The following is a 20,337-nucleotide window of genomic DNA, read 5'->3' on the forward strand; positions in this document are numbered from 1 at the left end:
TAGCACGCCAGTCAACAGTTTTAAGAGTAGAAGAAGAAAGGGACAAAGACGGATATAGTCCCTTTGCAAAAGGATTAAAAAAAAAAAAAGAATACACTAAAACACACACTGGAGCGTTTACGGAAGGGCGAAGGTGCGGTGTGCCGTTTGTGATGCGCCTAAGGGTGGCAGCGTGATTCCGAGTGTACCGCTACAGGCTGCCTTCGGACCGGGCAAAATGAAACGCTCCCTGCCGACGCCGGTCGAAGAAATGAATCATGGGACCGCGTTGCTGTGGAAACGACGGTAACCCGTTTCCCTACACCCAGCATGTTCGTTCCCCTTGGCTAAAAGATGCTAGTGGAAGAGGAAAAGAAAATCCACCATAGGCTGCATGATAGTGGTAGTTTGGTGTGTGTTAGATTAAGTAGTAGCCGATGCTAACGGCTCATCCGTCAATGAGTAGCGAGCTAGCATGCATGCAAGCTAGCTACATGACTGTGTTATTTAGCCTCATAATGACTGACGTAACAAATCATGATGAAGGGCTGGGTGATATGGTCTTAAAATAAAATTGCATTCTTTTGCATAAAATCCAAATTTTTATTTTATTTCCTATTCTTGTCACTCTTGCTCTTTTAAAAGCGAATGGCAATTTATCGATTTTATTTTGAAACGATGCTCGCTTTGTAAAAGACGCTAAAAACAGCAACCAAAACCCTAAATTGACAACATTGAAGGTGCTTTTGTAAAATCGCTTCTCTTTGTTTGCAGACATGCTGTTAGTGGAAGCAGTACACGTCAAGTAGGGATAATTGTTCTTTTTCTTTTTATGTTTGAAATGATTTTCTTAAATCAGATCAAGACTAACACGTTTTAAATGCAGAGGAGAGGATTATCAGGATTTCTCCATTTAAGTTTACAAAATTTCCCGTCACGCTGCTCTTTCTGTGCCAATTAAACCTTTTCAAATATAGTATTCTAGACGTGTCGGCAGTCAAATAAGTTACTGACGTTCAAATCCCTTCCCTTAGTCATCCTTCACACAAGGTACCATTTTCCTATGCGACTGTGTTTGGATGCTTCTTGGGGTTTCAGAAAAAAATACAAAAAGAGTGAATTTGTCAGAAGGTACAGGAGGAAAAACTGTAATGGATATAAACTAGGAATCGCCCAGCCCTAGCATGATGTTACAGGAAGGGTCCATACAGCTTGTGTGCCTCACAGCCAGCAGCGGTGTGCCACTATTCACACGAGGGGCTTCTAGGCAGCTCCCTTTTTCTATCATCGGCTCCCTGAATGGAGTTCACATGTTTGGAAGCGGACAAGGGGTGGAATTGAGCAGCTGTGAGACGGAGGGCGGCGGTAGAGTGGTGTGGCGAGTCTTCCAGGACTGCGTGATGCTCATCGCCGTGAGCGCCAGTCACCAGGCAGGTAGTAAAGGGGAGCATCTGCGCCTCCGCCGTCTGTTGGAGAACGTGTGGAGCAGCATGGTGCTGGTGCTGGGACGGGACGAGCTGGTCAACGCCAGGAACCTGGAGCGGCTGAAGCGCGACCTACGTTCTTGCTTCGGCCTGGTGGACGAGCTCTTGGATGAGCGCCGCCCGGGCATCCTGGGCCACCTGACGCACTGCGCCGACTGTCTGCTGCCGCCGCAGCCGGCGCCCCTCTGGGAGGCCGTGCGGGGCTTCGCCGAGGCGGCCGACAGCGAGTTCGGTTGCCTGCTAATCCACGGGCGCGTGGCCGCCGCTACGGAGATGTGGTGGCGCCTGGCCCCACAGGAGATCGTCCTGCTCTCGGCGTTAATGCGAGTGCTTTCTGACTCGGGTGCCGCCTCCTGCGACTACCCTGTGTTCCTCCCTCAGGGGAGCCCCAGCGTGGCCCACCGCCTCCTCCGCTTCCAGCTGCTACCCGGGGCAGACGTGTGCGTGCTGTGTGGCCCCACGCCCTCACTGCACAGCGCCGAAAGCACCCTGGTGGGCCGCTTCTGGACACCCCTAGTGGACACTCTGAGGGACTGCCTCGCCCTGGGGGAGCGCTGCCTTCCAGCGTCTGTCGCCTTGCGGCCCGACGTCCTGGCCTTCCTGCTCATCAATCGCGAGAACCACCGCTCTGTCTCCTGCGTACTCGCCCCCTCGTGCGCCCGCCCCCAAAGTGACCCACCCTCGCCCTCCGAGGCTCGCCGCTGGGAGCTCCTGAAGCTCTTCTACATTTTCTGCATGACGCGCTACTTCAAGCAGGAGCAAACGGAGGCCACAGAGGAGAAGATGGGGGGCGCCCAGCAGGGGAACACAGAGAACTTTGTCGAGGGATTCTCCCACCAGCCAGTGCAGTGCTATTTGCTCACGGATGAGTGTAAAAGTTTTGCCATGCAGACGCCGCAGCATCAACTCTTTCTGCTGACACCGCTGACGGCGCCGACGTTTGCCCTGAACACCATCGCCACGCAAACTCTCGCAAGTGTTACTGCTGCTACTGGTTTCTAATTACCTTAGGACTGACCTCTGCCAAGGCTCATTCAGTACCCGCTTTTTTTTCAACTATCCTGTCTTTACCCTAACAGTTGAAAAAAAAGTAGATATCTGAGATTGGATGGCTAGACTCTCAAGCGATACATACAAATTCGTCTTTGGGATTGAATGAGTTAACACACACACAAAAAAAGTACTCATTATGTCCAGTGCAGCAGAGAACTGAATGTGAAACCATGTGAAAAGTATTATGATAAAAATCCATCGAAAATACAGTATGTCCTTTGTTTCTTTTTATTTCATTTTGTGATTTTCTCTATTTTGGATACAAGAAAAAAATGAAATCGTCATGTGTAGTAGGTTTTATGGTTTGTCCTTGTTGACCTATACCTAATTGGAAAAATGGAGAAACGTGGTAACCCAAAAGGGTCTGCACACAAGCGATTCTCTCGCAAGCTGACATATTTATAGAGCAAGAAAGACTGAATGTTTCATAAATAAGTTATTATTCTACATTTATTACTAATACAGTACTAAGTATTGCGTCTATCATCTGGCTTTAATTCAAGGTATTGGAGTTTGCGATTGTAGATGATAACATGTATCAGCCGCTCCCTTGATGCAGTTTACAATTACGAACTAAGAATTACAAATGACAACAATACAAAATTGCCATTCATTTCCTGAAAATTTAAGAAAAAAAGCCGATAGAGTACTAGTGGTATCTGTGTGTGTATATATATATATATATATATATATATATATATATATATATATATATATATATATATATATATATATATATATATGTATATATCGTACATCCAGTACATTCTATGTCAAATTGTTTGCCAATTTGTTTAAATCCACAATTTCTTGTCACGACATCGTAAAATATGTAAATTAAAAGCAAGGCCATTTGAATAAAAGTGGGTGAGTCCAAAATAGGAGGAGCATCCCTATCAGCCCATTTCGCATTATGGAAAAAACTCCACTGTCTCCTCTGCGCTGGGGTGCGTTCACTGTTAATCCACCTCTCTGTAAATTGCATCCAGCCTCGTCGCCACGCCAAGGTCCCAAACAGAACCGAGCCTGGTGCGTAGGATAGCGGTTAAAAGGGGAGGGATAACGGACAAAGAAAAAAAAAGTGGGAGGGAATATCCTTTGCTTGAAAGCGTTGCCATGTGTGCAGAGTTCATTCCAAATCCCCCCCACTTTTTCCAAAAAGAAAAAAAAAAACCTCACACTGTGGATGTTTGGGAACATCTCGGGGGTATTTTTGTACCCAGCGTTTTATTTTTGAGGAAGTTCAGATTTCCACCCTGATCAAAGTCCAAAGGGAATCAGGTTCAAGGTGCCGGCTGCCCTTGCTCAGTTTTTCGCCCAACTTGTCTCGAGAGAAATCCGCGCAAACTTCGGGGGGAGAGATTAAACATGGCAGCGGCGAGGATAGGGAGGCTGTCACCCGGCAAAGTTGCCCGCCTCAGCGTGACTATGAGCCGGGCTGAAGAGTTAGCCGTTAGCGGCGGTGGCGTGCCCGCTGTGCGTTCACTGACCTCTCCCCTTGTGTCCGCCAGAGCCATGGCCGGCCTGAGCGCCACGCGTTGCGGGCTGCCCAAGGAGAGCGTGGCCGAGAACGGAGGTTCGCCGCGGGCCAAGGTGCTGACCATCGACACCATGAACCCCACCGTGAAGATGGTGGAGTACGCCGTGAGGGGCCCCATCGTGCAGCGGGCGATGGAGCTGGAGAAAGAGCTCTCCCAGGTGGGGCGCTTTTTCATCCTTTCGCTCACTTTTGCCGTGCTTGTGATGCCTTCAAAAACGTCCGAATGTACGCTCGTTGGGCACTTTTGTGGAAGCGTTGAGCTGTTTAGTGACACGCTATCGTGAGTTCTTGCAGAGTTGACTCAACGAGCTGCCTACGGAAATAATTAGATGCAATTTTGTGTTTTAAACTCTTTGAACGTAAGCGTCATGCTGGGGGACATGACAAGTTTGCGTGTCTAAATCAATAAATACGATGAATTTTGATGGTCGCCACTTTTGGGAGATGATTGTACAAAACTTTGCCAATCAAAATACGTTATGCTTTCTGTGTCATTTTAAGGATTAAAAGTGATAAAATTCAAAGTTATTTTGAAAATATATCGCATCTTTTTTTTTAATTTTGGTTTAGTGTGCCTCAAGTGGACATTTGTGGAAGTGCGGCGCTGTTTAGTGATACGCTATCATTAGTTCTTGCAGAGTTGACTCAACAAGCTGCCTACGGAAATAATTAGATGTAAACGTAAGCATCATGCAGGAGGACATGACACATATGCATGTCTAAATCAATAAATACGCTGAATTATGATGATGTCGCCCATTTCTGGGAGATGATTGGACCAAACGTTGGCAATTTCATTTCTGATTTGTCTAAGTTACATCTTTCTCATTTTCTGTTTTTGGCTCTCAGAGGATAAAAACTTGGGACACCTTTGAAGTACATGAATAAAAAAAAAAAAGACAATCATCTTTTGCAATTTTCAGGAACATTTCTAGATTTATATGTCAACGTCTGCCTAAACTTCTATCATTTGTTTTTTTCAAGATTGAAATACTTGTAATTATACCAACATCTTGAGGCAAAGGTTTCAGACTGTTGCAATTGTGTCATTCCTAAAAAAGGGGACTCCCTGGGTTGTGTCTATAAAAAATATTGTTTTTTTTAGTCTCATTTTTGCCTCTTCACAAATTATGTTTTAGAACACATTTAATAAAAAGGACATTTAATTAACATTACATTAAATGAAATTGCCATCAATTTTGCGTAATATTCCTGGAAAATGCTTTTATGGGCTGAGATACTTGGTCATCTTTTTTTTTTTTTTTGGAGAGGGACATTTTATGTATTTTATATCAGTGAACAGCTCTAATGATTATTTTTCCGTTGTCAAAAGTTTGAATTTTACCTGGCAAATAAAGTTAAAAAAATCAATAAAAACTCCAGTATTATCCACGATTTGACATTAAATGTCGTTCAATTGTGCCGAGGTACCTAATGAAGCGTCCTGGCAATAGCGAGACGTCCTTAGCGGGCATTTTACTCATGTGCCACCCGAAGTGTCATCTGAACGACAAACGGAAAGTCTTGTGTTAACAGCGGGGTGAAAACGGACCAGGTCTATTTACTTTCTGCTGCTAATAGCTTCTCGCCTATGTCATTGCCACTTCAAAAATACCCACGATGATGACTTGGCAGGTTATCACTTGGACGCTTGCGTCCTCTTGGCAAAGTCCATCTGTTGGTTAATCATTGAGGTCTGATCCCCGAAGGGGCCTCCGGAGATATTGCGTCATCTTTGCTGCTACTGATTTGGTCCCGAGGCCCGTGTACAGTGGCATAACTGTCAAGCTATCAATCGTTTTAGTCAAACAGCAACGGTGGACTAGTGGTTAGTCCGCCTGGCTCGCAGTTAAGTCTTTGAAAAGCATGGTTATTTGGGCGCTTTTCGCATACTGCTGGGTTTCAAATGCGCAACAAGCCTCACTATTTGTTTGACCCCAAAACCGCATGATTGAACTCTTTTGAGGCTCTCTGTACAAACGTGCTGGATTTTATGAAAATTGATCGATTAAAAACATCTTTAAGCAGTTGAGCCAAAAGGGATTAAGCTACTTGTATAGGGAAGATTCTCATTATGATCATCATCTGTTTGTTTGTTTGTTTTTTTTTAAATCTGATGGCCGATAATAAGTAATAATCAGTGTGTCTACTCTTTAATGCACTGGTGTCAAACTGAAGGCCCGGGGGCCAAAACCGGTCCGCCATATCATTTTATGTGGCCCGACAAATGCTGATTTGATTTCAAGTTTCAAGCTAAACTTGCAGGTTGTCTTAAAAAAAAAAAAAAATCTGTTCCAGATCTATCTTTTGAACAGTTTTTATCGGTCTCTGATTTCAAAACTAGGTAGGGAAGTAAACAAGCGAAAACGACATTTATTAGACACTTTTTTTTCTATTTAAGCCCAATTTTCAGGATTTCAGAGAAATTTGGGGTATGTTAAAATTTAAGCAATGACTGTTAAGCATGCTTTTTTAGACCATTTTTGGATTTATTCCAGCCCTCTGACAGAAACTATAACTAAAATGTGGCCCACGATAAAAATGAGTTTGACACCTCTGCTTTAATGCATAGGCGTCGAACTCCAGTCCTCGAGGGTCGGTATCCTGCAGGTTTTCCGGTTTTCTCTCCTGATTCAAATGATTAGCTCATTAGTAAGCTCTGGGGGAACTTGAAAATGATCCCGATCAGGTATGTTTAGGAGAGAAAACCGAAAAACCTGCAGGATACCGTCCTTCGAGGACTGGACTTTGACACCTGTGCATGTATGAATTAATTGATCGCTAACGCTCACCATTATCGATAAACGAAAGCTAATATTTGAAATTGTTCAATACCTGTATTTATTGTCAAAACGAAGGGTGAGAAAATGCGTATTAAAACAAAAAACAAACTTTAATTTCATCATATCCGAGTTTTTTTTTGTTTTGTTTGTTTTTTTTAATCAAACTAGGAAAGAGGTTTTGCAGCCACCAGTTGGCAAGTATCCCACTAAAGACTTGGTGCACATGCACTTTGTACATTAAGGCCTTTGTTTTGTCCTCATGGGCATGCAAGCTGATAACCAACCGGGACACACACACGCACGCGGGAGTTTTTCAATAGTAGTGGGGACATCCCATTGACATAATACGTTTCATAAGCCCTAATCTTAACCATCACAACAGATTGTCTAACCTTTACACAAATCTCAACCAAAATCCAATTCAAATCTTTACTTTAAAGGCAAGGTTTAAACCTCTTAAAGAGGTCGCAGTTTGTGGGCTCCAGCAAAATGGTCCCCACGAGCGCAACACACACCCACACACACACAGCCTTTCTTGTTCATCTTCCCACACATTCTGATACAATGAAGGCATGCAGACCCTTGAAAAAAGCCTCTCTGAAAGTTCAGTAATGTTATTCCAATTAGTGTTCCACCAAAGTACTGTAGCATCCACCTAGTGAGAGCAGACGAACTGCAATGCTATAAAAATGTATTTAATTACACATATAAAAAAAATAATGCAATGTTAATTACCACGAATTTTCTACCACAACATTACTTTTTTAAAATATATTTTTAACTAGCCACCAGGAAGCAAAATCTCTGTAAATTAAAGTAGACCAAAGAAGACACTATTGATTTTGAGTTTGAAATGTTATTTTACTCGCCTCCAGGGGGCACTCTGCACTAGTTAACATTATTAGGCGTGTTACTGTTGTGTTGTTCATTACTCTCACAATGAGTGCGTCAGGGTTATGTTGAAAATATGTTGGTGCTGCTCTTATTTCTAACCGTATATGTATGAATGTATATTCAACCGGTGTTGAAGGCAAGTTATCAATTAAAAAATAAAAAATTCTTCATGTACCATATTTTGCATCTGATTTTATAACATACAACCTGCAGGTTATAGACCATGGTGGCTTATTCATGACAAATTAATTTTTGTTGTGATTATATTTTGCTGTGTTTTATAGTCCAGAAAGTACGACAATTGCCTTTTGTTTTCTATGAATTTCTATTACTCAAATTAAATTGATAACTATTAGGGATCTTATTTAATGATTATTTACTCAATACAAAGCAGTGAAATTTATTTAACTCATTGAGTACCACTGCGTGTGACTGGGTGCGTGAATATTCGTTTGTCTCTGTGTGCCCTGCCAATGGCTGGCAACCAATTCAGGGTGTAGCGTGCCTACTAGCCAAATTCAGCTGGGATAGGCACCAGCAAGCCTGTGACCCTTGTGAGATATTTAAAACCTTCATGATTTGTCCTTAACGTTGAAAAAAAAATTCAAGTCAATTCAGTCAATAATTCACTCAAGTGCTTTCTCAGTACAGCAAGCAAGAGGTCCCATTCTAAGCCACCGTGGGGTGACTGGGGTGTGATGCGCTGTGGCAAACCGGATTGGTCCGCAAGCTTTCGTTGTCCGACCAATGAGGCGGCAACACACTCACATTTCCACCCTTGGATGGAACAAACGGGCTGTTTTGATTTCAGGGTAATGTTGAACGTGAAAGTGCCCGAGTTGTTGTTTGTTTGTACACGTGTGGCTTCGTGTAGCTTTTAACTCCCTCCTAGCTCACAGCTGGACCAATATACTACACAAAGTTTACATTAGGTCGCCGCAAAATGGACCTCTTTACGTTTATGGATGCTGTAAAGCGGGCCACCTCCACAGCCATCACTTAGGAGGTTCAAGCACGTCTGTGTCATGAGACATCAGCGAGAAGCCGTGGACATTTTCAACAAACGGACACTTTAATCAACCCCAGCATGTTCTTGTTATTTTTTTTTTCCACGTGGGATGCCTGCAGCTGCACTGCTCTTGTTTTGTGGGCCAAACAATCTGTTAGCATTTAAGTTTGAGTTGTGTCCTAGCGCTAGAATGTAACAACACATTTTCAGCTCAACCTAAAAAAAAAAAAAAAAGCTTGAGTTGAATGACCTAACTGGTATTTGTGTTTGTTTCTGTGTCACGCAGGGGAGGAAGAAGCCCTTCCAGGAAGTCATAAAAGCCAACATAGGTGATGCACACGCCATGGGCCAGCAGCCAATCACCTTCTTTCGACAGGTTAGCTCCTCCCTTCAGGACCCTAATACTTTCAAGCAGTAATTCTCAACCTTTTTTTAAGGATAGACTCCATGTGAAATATTTTTTTCCGCCAAGTACAAGTGCAAAAGTGTTATGCCGTGTATGTCTAATTTATTAAACATGCACTATTTATTAATTTTTTGACCTATTTGTAGCGGTATGTCTAACTCAGTACAGACTGACATCATTAGTTTCATTCTGCGTAGCTAATGACTATGCATATTTGTGTAAAACTCCTTTTGCAAAGGAATCACCAACACAAGCAACAAGTTGATATATGTTCCATTCAATTTGCTCTTGATTTGGAAAGAATAATTAACAGTTCTTGTCACAGCATTAAATTAGATTTCCTGTTACCGTCAGAAAATCTCCCCTAAAGTGCACTTCATGTTTCCAAAGGGGTACGCGTACCCCAATCGTGTCCATATTTTGGACACCATTGTTTTAAAGGCTCATATCGACACGCATACACTAAAATACAGTGTTTTCACTACATTTTATGCTTGTAATGTTTATATGTATGTAAAATGTTTTAATGGGTGTGTCATTTTAAACACGATGAAATAAGGTGACAGGAGTGGGGTCTGTTTTGATTTTTCCCGTGTGCGGTTTTGAAGGTGCTGGCGCTGTGCTCATACCCCGAGCTGCTGAATGACAGCACGTTCCCGGAGGATGCAAAGAGTCGAGCGCGTCGCATCCTGGAGTCGTGCGGCGGCAACAGTATGGGTGTGTTGCTCTTGTTATATTTTACCCAATTTGGACAACGTGCCTTTATATCCATGACAGCCGTTTACGCCCCTAGTGCACCAGAGCCGGGGGTCGCTTCGTGGCCCTACGTTGCCATGGCGACTCGTCGTGTGACCTCTGGGTTATATTGATGGTACTGATGAACTTTTGAGCCAGCCAGCTCACAATGTCTTTCTTAAGTGAAAAAAAACAAACAAAACTAAACAAAGAAAAACAAAACAAAACTCGGAACTGTTATGAAAAGCCCCGCAAAAATGCTCACGATGTATAATAATCAACAGTTGTTTAAATCATTTTTCATTCATATTATTGGTTTATTTAGTGGAATGATAAATCAGGATTTCAAAAGCACCAAGTAGACAGAATTGGGATAAATCAATAATAGATTAGTCGAATAATAGTTAATTTGCAATTTAATTGCTTGGTTTGGGATCTTCTCATGGAAATAACCTGTCGTATGGATAAAATATGCACATAAAATAAAATACTGCCATGGGCTGGCAACCAGTCCCGAGTGTCCCCCGCCTACTGTCCAAAGTCAGCTCTGACGGGCACCAGCAAACCTTTGACCCTTGTGAGGATAAGTGACTCTAGAAATAGGATAGATGGATGGATAAAATAAAATATGAATGTTCATTATATTTAAGGAAGTGTCAGAATGAATCATTTAATCAACGAATCTGTATTCTTTAGTGAAAGCAGACTGGTTGTCTTTTGTATTTGTTCAACGTAAGACATTCGCAAACATTTGCTTTTACCTGGGGAAAACGATGACTAAACCAGTTACTGGATCACTTTTAAAAAGTGGCGAGTAAAATATCAATCCCTCTTGTGTGGCGTGTGGCATTATCCGATTAATCGACAAAATCATCGCAGATATAAATAGAATAGTTGAGTCCAAAAATATTCAATAGTAACAGCCCTGGAATATGTATTTTGAAAAATAAAAGTTTATAACTTGGATGGCTCCTAACAGGTAACGCCCAGGCCTTACTGTATGGTTATGTTATATAATTAAGGAATTCTTAAATTGCTGGAAAATAAAATAGATGTGTGTGTGTGTATGTATATATATATATATATATATATATATATATATATATATATATATATATATAAAAACCCGATGCTGCTTTCACTTTTGCTCAGACTGCTTTTGTTGTCGCTTTTTAAAAAAAATCTTTAGGTTCATACAGTGCCAGTCAAGGCATCGACGCCGTACGGCAGGACGTGGCGCGCTACATCCAGCAAAGGGACGGCGGCGTGTACTGCGACCCGGATAACATTTACCTCACCACGGGGGCCAGCGACGGAATTATGGTAAAGATTTGTTTGTTTGACTGGACAAGTTTTTCTCAACGATGTACCCCTTGTGTAATATTTTTCAGCAAAGTAGAACTATCACCTGGTTTTATTTCTTGGTTGTTTCCTGGAAAATTGTGAAGCTATGTGACAAATATCAAAAAAGGCATATAACACTTTGCAATAATTGTCACTATAATACAGTGTAAAAATGTTGCTTAATGTCCCAATTTGCTCTTTAATTTGAAACAAAAAGTACTGTTTGTGTCACAGCATTAAAATTCGATTTGCTAGTAGTAGTACGAGTGGTATCCCTAGGTGTAGTTTATGCAGCAACTCCAGAAGATATATTGTGTAACATCTCTGTTTGTGTCTAGCTCATCTGCAAGAAAATTGCCTCACTAATGACATTGCGCACCCGTTTGAAAATGAACAAAACAACGCCCCCCCATAGGTGCATGTACCCCCATTTGAGAACCACCGAATTAGAGAAATCCTTAAAACACACTCAGTGACCACTTCATTGGTTTACATTCATCCTCCTGATGGAGGTGGTGAGTTGTACTTGCAGGTTTACACCACCAGAGGTCACTAAGAATCACGATGGCGAGCTTGTGGCTTTTAAATCAGGGACAGAATGTTTTCGATGAAAACATGAAAAGTGCAACATCATAAGTCCCTTTTTTGTTCGTTTTGTTTTGTTTAGAGCATGCTGAAACTGCTGGTGTGCGGCGAGGGCGCGTCCCGCACCGGCGTCATGATCTCCATCCCGCAGTACCCTCTGTACTCGGCGGCGCTGGCCGAGCTGGACGCCGTGCAGATCAACTACTACCTCAACGAGGAGGCGTGCTGGAGCCTGGACATCAGCGAGCTGCAGCGGGCCTTGGACGAGGCGCGGGGCCGCTGCAGCCCCCGAGCCCTGTGTATCATCAATCCCGGCAACCCCACCGGTAAAGGCCTCCTTTGTCTCCCCTTTTGCTTCCAACCATTATTTGTCCAGTTGTGGAAAAGCAATAACCTCAAAACCCTTAGCTGATTCTGAAGAATTTTATTCGAGCGAGAACTCGCTAACTGCAGGCTGTCGTGATGACAGCTGAGGCGTCTCTATGGCAACTGAGTAAACTCACTCAGGAGAAAAAGACTGTCTTTTTTCAATTTGACAGATCCTCTGGTGGCCCACTTACGACAAAGTGCACTAGAGAAGGTCGAAATTGAGTTTCATTTAATAGATTTCTACTGTACAAGGCGGCTACGACTACTTTTTTACTTTCACTTTTTTTGTAGCGTAGCTTTTTGTACTGGTTCTGTCTAGACATATTCAGCGATCAACTGATAATCGGCCAAGCTGATTATTGCAACCGTTATTCAGGATTTTGACAAATACCTGCATCTGCTTTTTTTTCCATAAATCTGATGGCCCATAAAAGAGCAATTTAAAATTGCCAACTTCAAGGAAATATTTGTGATGTGTTTTCTCAAAATCAGGCTTATGTCTCTGAAAATGAAAACGAGATGTTTTTATATCCCAATCCTACACAAAATTCCCATTTAAATGTTGTATAATAAATGGAGGTAGCTCATAAAGGCGAAGTTACAGCCTTTTGAATGTTGCCAAGTTGAAAAAAACGCAGCATATCTCATAAACACTCATTTCAAAACGTTTTTATATTTTGAGAGAGTTGCTTGAAAGGTAACTCATCAAATTAAATCTCTAATAACTGGTGTACGTGTATTATGCTTAAAAAACAAGTAAATACTTTGAGGAGCATGTGCGCTTCCTTGTGTTCTTTAAGCGTAAATTTGAAAAGGGCCACTAGATGGCGGCAAAGCAACACAACCGCTCATGTACTCCCCTGCCCACAGGCCAGGTGCAGAACAGAAAGTGCATCGAAGACGTGATCCGATTCGCCGCCAAGGAGCGTCTGTTCCTCATGGCTGACGAGGTAAGGGCCGGATAAACTTCTGCGCTCTCAAACAAACACGGGTATCCTACCTTCATCTTGTTGTTTGCAGGTGTACCAGGATAACGTGTACGCCGATGGGTGCCAATTCCACTCGTTTAAGAAGGTGCTCTTCGAGATGGGGCCTGAGTACTCCAACACAGTGGAGCTGGCCTCTTTCCACTCAACCTCTAAATGTTACATGGGAGAGTAAGTTTGGAATTTAAGCTACAGGACAGGTGTATTTAAAAAAAAAAAAAAGTACATTTTGCAGAATCCCTGAGTAATGACTCACTTGTTTGTTGTTCTCCCAGGTGCGGATTCCGCGGCGGCTACATGGAGATCATCAACATGGACGAGGAGGTGAAGGCCCAACTGACCAAACTGGTGTCTGTGCGCCTGTGCCCGCCAGTTCCGGGACAGGCGCTGATGGACCTAGTGGTCAACCCGCCGCAGCCTGGAGAGCCATCCTATGACAGATTCATGAAGGTACAAAAATATCAAATTTGCTTTTATGGACGTTTCTGTGAGCTCTTTTTTTTTTCTTTCCATTCAGGAGCGCACAGCCACTTTAAGTGCCTTAGCAGAAAAGGCCAGATTGACAGAGGAGGTGCTTAACACTGTGCCTGGAATCAGCTGCAATCCTGTGCAGGGCGCCATGTACTCCTTCCCTCGTATTAGCATTCCAGAAAAGGCCGTCAAAGAGGCCAAGGTGCGTATTTCACTGTCGAAACTAAAGCTATCCAGACATTAGGGCTGTGCATTTCTTCACGAACGACATCCGAAACAAGTCAAGGGCGGTTGACTGTGCCTCAATTTGAGAAGGGTATGATGCAATGACTTTTTTTGTTGTCATTTTGAATACATTTGAATGAACTGTCAATACTGGTAATTAGCTATTTCCTTCAAAGATTGATCTCTCCAAAATAAAATAAAAGGAACAATTCGATACCTGTCTTGATACAAACCAAAAAGGAGCAATGCACTCGAATCTTTTAAATTAAAAAAAAATAATTTTTCAATTCAAACTAGTTTTTGTCACATCCCTCTTGGAAATAGTGCTGTCAAGAGATTACAAAAAAATCAGGTAAGATATGTAATTAATCGATTTGATTAATCTCTTTATAATTCCACATAAAAAAAAAAAAAACAGGGAAAAACTTTCAACCGTATTTTTTTTTAAATATAGATACATGATTGATCGACAGCAAATTACAGACAAAATAATAACTTTTATGACTGAAAATCGCTAAATAGGCAAACTCACTTATTTAAACCACAGCTCTACTAGCCATATAAAAGGTGGGTTCTTTTTGTTAAAAATGAATGAAAAACTAAAAATCAAACTTTTTTTTCCAATTAATTTTAGAAGTATCCGATTGGGACTCAAAATCAGGTGACCCGGGTGCAAAAGAGTTTAATGGGGACATCCCTGATTCTAACAGCAGAGTTCCGCCGGCTAATGTTACGTACATCTCACAAAGCCTTCATTAAATACAATGCTGCTCTTTCACAACCCGACGCTGCCTTGAATAAGTTCGATGAGGTGAGGCGTTTGTCGGCAAAGAGAGAGAATCTGATTAGCTTCTCCCGATAAAAAGGTCACCCGACCCGCCCATTGATCCTCGTTAACTCCCCCTCGGCATCATCGGGCGTCCGAGCGGCGCGATCGCTCGCCGTTGGCGCCGCGAGCCGGCAAACGGCTCGTTTAGCCGCCACGCCGTGGGACGTAGTTAAAGCAAGCGGTCTGCGTGATCTATTAGGCGTCCTCGTACATTACCCGTCGCCTCAGAGCGGAATCTATCGCTTCCCTTGAAATCGAGCGCGCGATGTCGCCGGCCCAAGTCTCTGAAGGCCGCCGCCGCGTTCCAGCGACCCTGGACCGTTCTCCAAATGGACGACAACAAGGCTCAAGAGCTTTTCAGTCTTAATTAATTCCTTCGCAAGCCGGTTTAAGAAAAAAACAAAAACAAGTCTGCTTGCTTTGGTTTGGGCCCACTTCACCATTGCATCATTAATCAGAATCCTTGTAAGTTTTTGTAAGGAGATAAAGGTGCGTTCTAGACGGAGAGGGACGATACAATGTGTGCCACAACACAAGTGCGGCACTCAGTGCGACTCAAATCTCTGCCAAAGGCCAAACAGTTTAAATTCCAAACAGTGACAAAACTGAAGCTGCTTTTCTGCAAAGCAGTTTAATTGGTTCCGGCAATATTGCAATTTTGCACTACTTTTGGGGTGCCAGAGGACATCTGGAAAGGCACAGCAGCAATTTGGGTAAAGAAAAAATACATGGAATAGAATAGAAGAGAATCCCTATATTGTCATTGTACAGCAAGTAATACAACAAAATTGAGAGCACTGCTCCAATTGGTGTATATCAAATTAATATGAACAATAAATAGAATAAAAAAAATAGATTCCACGCCATGCTCCAGAAAAAAGGGATTAGGTACAAAAAGGATGTATGATATTTAGACATTAAGTCATTCACTGCCATTGACGTCTATAGACGTCAAGCAGCTGATACTTGCCGATTATTTAAACTTTTTACCTCGATGTTCTCTAACCATTGACGGCAGTTGTACAAGTCACACCGATGTTAATATTTATGAGACCTAAATCTAAACCATAAGCTTTTATCCTTAATGAAATTGGTTGCTGAGGTTATTCTATGGACCAGCCATTCAAAACAAAGCAAATCTTCATTTTGCAACATAAATTAGGCATGCATGTCACATACATGTTAAATAAGATGCCCGTTCAACTACGATTAACACAAACACATAGAACAAGCATTTGCGTTTTATAACTTCATTAATTGCATTCTGGAAACCCAAAAGGAACTTTTTTTTTTTTTTTTTTTTTTAACAATACTTGCGGCTTTTATCAGTTTGCCCCAAATGCATTCTTTTTGGCCTGTGTAAACTCTTCTCCGGACTGAGAACTTTTAGTGATTTCTCCTTAGTATCCTACAGTTATATAAAGTGTGGTTGTGAAAAAGGTTTTTACGTTTTGAAGGGAAAAGGCCAGCAGCCCGACATGTTCTACTGCATGAAACTGCTGGAAGAGACAGGGATCTGCCTCGTTCCTGGGAGCGGCTTCGGCCAGAAGGATGGCACCTACCACTTCAGGTACAACACGCATTTATAATCTGGCAAAATTTGAGCAATTATCAGCCGTTCCAACCAAGGTCAGCAAAGACCTGATTATAGGATAGTATTTATCCTGTGGCACAGATTTTTTATTTCATGTTATTGTATCGACACATTCACTGCCAGTTACAACTATAGACGTAAACCATGTACTTTTTTAAACGAAAACCCGAAAAATAACTTATAAAAACACTTATAACAACACAGCATAATTGGATAAAATGTCAAAATTCATGTCGAAAAGTATAGTTTGTGGATCATAATATGACATAATATTCTGTATCATTTTCTACATTCTATTCAATGCCACTTTTACTGTATTTTTATTTCATAAAGCTTGTGCAATTTTTTTAGGATTACTCGTCATTAAAAACTGATTTGTGACATCTATAGTTGTCAATGGCAGTGATTGAGTTCATTTGCAGTGGTTACCTGATTCCGCACGTGCTTGAATATTTTTTTTCCTCATAGGTATTTTATTCTTGATTTAATTTCTTTTAAAGAATGTAAAATAAAATCATACAACTAATTTTGAAATTATGTAGCATAGAGATTAAGGCTTTCATTTTTAAGTATCTCTGCCATTTAGTTTGCAGTTAAAACATTTTTTAAATATTTTAAGCAAATGATAATGATTTGATTATTTTTTTTGCATTTTTGTTTATTTGTCAATTTAGTACTTTCACCCTTTTTCGTCTGGTTGCACTTTGGCACACACATCACTGTCACTTACAGGTCAGTCATGGTACTGCAAGGATTATGCACACGGTCAAAAGAGTACAAGTATTCAATTTTCCTCTCGTCACGTTTGGTGCCATTCACGTTTTAAAAATGGCTTAAGGTGTTAACAATCGCTATGCTGTCTTCACGAATGAACTTTTTCCCTCCGAAAGGCATCCTAATTAATTCCTGTATGTATTTGAGCCCAGCGTTTCTAATTGACTCTGCAGTATATGGGTCGATGGTTTTTGTATCCGCCGCTAGAAAATTAGGAGGAGAAGCTTTTTGCTTTATCGTCGCTATCGAACGACTTCTCTTAACGGTGATCCTTCAAAGTCGGGGGAAATCTTTAAACGCTCCGCTGCCGAAGACGCATGGGCCGGCTTAACAACTTGGTCCTCTCGCTCTTTGACAGGCTTCCTCGGGACGTTGAAAGGCGGAAGGGGGCGGGGCTCCTGAATTATAAAATGTATTTTAGGAGGACTGATCCTGAGCGGAGTCCTTTTCAAGGGCTTCCACCGTGTCGGCATTATCGATAAGAGAGACCGGAGACAAAGAAGACAACCTAAAAGAAAACATCATTTGCAAACGAAGAAGGGTTTTGCCTTTTCAGATCAAAGTGTTGTGAAGAGAGCTTCTCCGCCTTTGCCTTTTATTGCTATCTCGAGCAGGGTGTGGTTTAAAAACTTTCACAAAATGATCCGCCTGCAATCAAGTACCCCAACTGGTTCCAAAATCTATACAGAAGTAGTCCACCTGGCTCTATATACTATATACTATCTTACAAAACCCTGAGCAAATATTAATAATTGAATTCATGGTTTATATCTGTTTAAATAAGATAACTAGGAAATCAAGGGGAAATTGACAACAATCAGGTCACGTGTCTGAAGGCAAAACTACTTTGGAGATATTTCGATTTTTTTTTTTATAATTACTGACAGCCTTCTGCAATCATTCATAAAAAATGCGAAGCATGCCTTTGAACTTTTTCTTCTCGTTTTCCAGGATGACCATCCTGCCTCCCGCTGACAAGCTGAAGATCCTCCTGAACAAAGTGAAGGAGTTCCACCAGAATTTCACCAAGCAGTACTCCTAAGTCCCTTTCCGTTGCTCACGCGCACTTGGAGAACTATTGCCAAAATCCAGACCCTCCTTTTTTTAATTTTATAGTGCCTTCACGTTGACTCTTCTTTCTATCGCACTTCCTACCTTTACATGGGCGTTAGCTGACGTCCAAACGAGGGCACTCAAAACTAAGTATGCGTCACAATTGTTGTACAGTCTATATGAAGAATATGTGCCAAGGTTTTTTTTTTTTAATTAAGAAATACAATTAATGCTGCTGCTTAAAGAAACAAACTATGAAGTATTGATTGCTGCAGGCTGTATGTGACAGGGAAAATACGCAGCAAGTCCTATTTGCATGACCAAAATAAATGTCATTCTACAGCCTATAAGTGGGTTTTTTTTTGTGTTTAAGAAGAAATTATAATATGTCAAAGTGGTTATTACTCTCTAGCTGTGAGCAAAAAAAAAAAAATCACTGACAAAATGAAAAAAAAAACATACATACATTAAAATTACATACATTAATCAACGTTGTATTGTATGCAAAGCTGGTCCAAAAGTGGATATATTTACTTTTGTTTCCATAGCAAGTCTCACTGGGAAAAAAAATGAGTTTTAAAAAAAATAATATTCTGGTTTATGTAGTGCAAATGATGCTTTCTAAAAAAAAAAAAAAAAACAAGAAAAAAACTATAAAGGCTCCTCTGAAAATAATTATATTTACTTTGTTTCCTACATGGATTTTTTGAGGCTGAATGCTGATGCTATTTTTAAATGGGAATAAAAACTGCTCTGGGCTGATTAATTAATATAGATATATAAAAAAAAAATTGCCATTTCTCTCCAATGCTTTTCAATAGGTGTCAACTAAATGTGAAATTTCGCTATTCGTGGCTCGCCCTGCTACTTTATTCCTGGCAACGATGTTTATTTGTGATAAACGATGTTTATTTGTGTAAAATGAGAAATGAAATTTTGTTTGATGTGCGAGTGACTTCCAATAAGTTGTGCTTTTCTGCAACTAATTAATTGTTGTCCGATTGTATTTTTAACTGGACTGTATGTGCAGAACCGGAGAAAATTGTGAACAAAGCAAAGTCTGGCAAACGGGAGTTACGTGACAGCTAATCGCTGCCAACCGCCCGTTTGGCGTCATTTCATCCATTGTTGATATTGATTGCGACGTCCGGCCTGCTGATGGCCGAGTGAATGTGACTAATTGAAGTCAACGCAACAAGTCGTCATTAATACCGACTGTCATCAACGCTATAGGAATTTGCTTTTGAGAGGCCTCGCTGCCGAGCAGGTAAAGGAGCTCGTGCCAAGTGTCCAATTAAACTTCGTTGTATACCAGCTATACAATGACAAGAAAGACTTTCTATTCTATTATATCCTAAATGTTTTGCGCATGGCAGCTTTGAGGGGAGAGTTCATTAGTAAATATTACAAACTCAATTTTGACCTGATAATCAAAATGTACGTACGATTACTAAACATTTATGCAGTGAAAGTTTTGTGGTTATTTGATCTGATTAATCTTTTTTTTGTAATCTCACCTGAAACTTTCTAAAAGAACCACTCAACAATTATTTTTTTGTGGTTATTAATTTTACGGCAGAAGCTGAGGGCCGGTATAAATTTCAAACGGGGCCACGTTTAGTCCCCTGAAAACAACAATCCCAGTTTTGCAGATTTTCTGATGTTGCCGACTAAACCAGTAAGTGGTTCATCTGCATTTCCTGTTTTTATTGAACAAGTCCAAAATCATCATATGTTATCTGCAACCTCATTAATCTAAGCACACTATTCTGATATATATTGCATTTGCGGAATATACATTTATCAACAGAATCTACGTACCCATTCTTACCCATCTCAGGAGGCGGCCATTTTGCCTCTTGCTGTCAACTGAAAATGACATCCCTCCCAGTTGCTGAAAGCTCAGGTAACAACCAGTCACGGCTCAGCATATGAATGTCACATGACCAATATCGGAAAACCGGCGAGCTCCAAATCCTGAGCCCTCAGCGACATCATTTCCATTTGACCGCAAGTGGCAAAATGGCCGCCCCCTGAGATGGAAAGACAAAAATAACTGTATTTGGCCTACTTAAATCATATTCTAAAGAGACAATTATAAACAGTAGGCCGTGAATGGACTACTGGATGCACAAAGAACATTTTTTTAAAGATTTTTTTGTTTTTTTATTGGCTATCCCTTTTAAGGAATGAGGGCGTCAGACAAAAGTAAAAAGTTGCCGTA

At 41.3% G+C, this 20,337-nt stretch overlaps 2 protein-coding genes across 4 annotated transcripts; both read left to right on the forward strand.

The window, feature by feature from the left end:
• The first annotated feature begins 54 nt into the window (after nt 1-54).
• Nucleotides 55-18,463, forward strand: gpt (glutamic--pyruvic transaminase). 3 transcript variants are annotated; one of them, XM_088429455.1, is made up of 12 exons: nt 55-285; nt 4,028-4,214; nt 9,029-9,118; nt 9,757-9,865; nt 11,073-11,206; nt 11,895-12,138; nt 13,052-13,131; nt 13,202-13,338; nt 13,443-13,617; nt 13,685-13,840; nt 16,150-16,262; nt 18,012-18,463. In XM_088429455.1, the coding sequence occupies exons 1-12, from the start codon at nt 218-220 to the stop codon at nt 18,100-18,102; spliced, it is 1,584 nt and encodes a 527-aa protein (XP_088285581.1). In that variant the 5' UTR covers nt 55-217; the 3' UTR covers nt 18,103-18,463. The 3 variants fall into 3 exon arrangements, with proteins under 3 accessions (XP_088285581.1, XP_088285582.1, XP_088285580.1); XM_088429456.1 differs by lacking the exon at nt 55-285 and adding an exon at nt 3,429-3,545; XM_088429454.1 differs by lacking the exon at nt 55-285 and having other exon boundaries at nt 3,632-4,214.
• fuz (fuzzy planar cell polarity protein) lies at nt 294-3,147 on the forward strand. Its single transcript, XM_088429457.1, has one exon. It carries the CDS (start codon nt 1,164-1,166, stop codon nt 2,463-2,465), a length of 1,302 nt encoding a protein of 433 aa, XP_088285583.1. The 5' UTR covers nt 294-1,163; the 3' UTR covers nt 2,466-3,147.
• Nucleotides 18,464-20,337: the final 1,874 nt, after the last annotated feature.

The sequence above is a fragment of the Hippichthys cyanospilos genome, chromosome 12, assembly GCF_059441005.1.
Source record: "Hippichthys cyanospilos isolate Australia breed blue-spotted pipefish chromosome 12, RoL_Hcya_1.0, whole genome shotgun sequence".
Classification (NCBI taxonomy): Eukaryota; Metazoa; Chordata; class Actinopteri; order Syngnathiformes; family Syngnathidae; genus Hippichthys; species Hippichthys cyanospilos.

Bases quoted from the DNA above. Each gene is read 5' to 3' on its own strand.
- fuz (XM_088429457.1), top strand. From the start codon at position 1,164: ATGATGTTACAGGAAGGGTCCATACAGCTTGTGTGCCTCACAGCCAGC.
- gpt (XM_088429454.1), top strand. From the start codon at position 3,885: ATGGCAGCGGCGAGGATAGGGAGGCTGTCACCCGGCAAAGTTGCCCGC. The intron at 12,139-13,051 runs GTAAAGGCCTCC...CCCTGCCCACAG, and splicing joins CAATCCCGGCAACCCCACCG to GCCAGGTGCAGAACAGAAAG. The intron at 13,618-13,684 runs GTACAAAAATAT...CTTTCCATTCAG, and splicing joins CCTATGACAGATTCATGAAG to GAGCGCACAGCCACTTTAAG.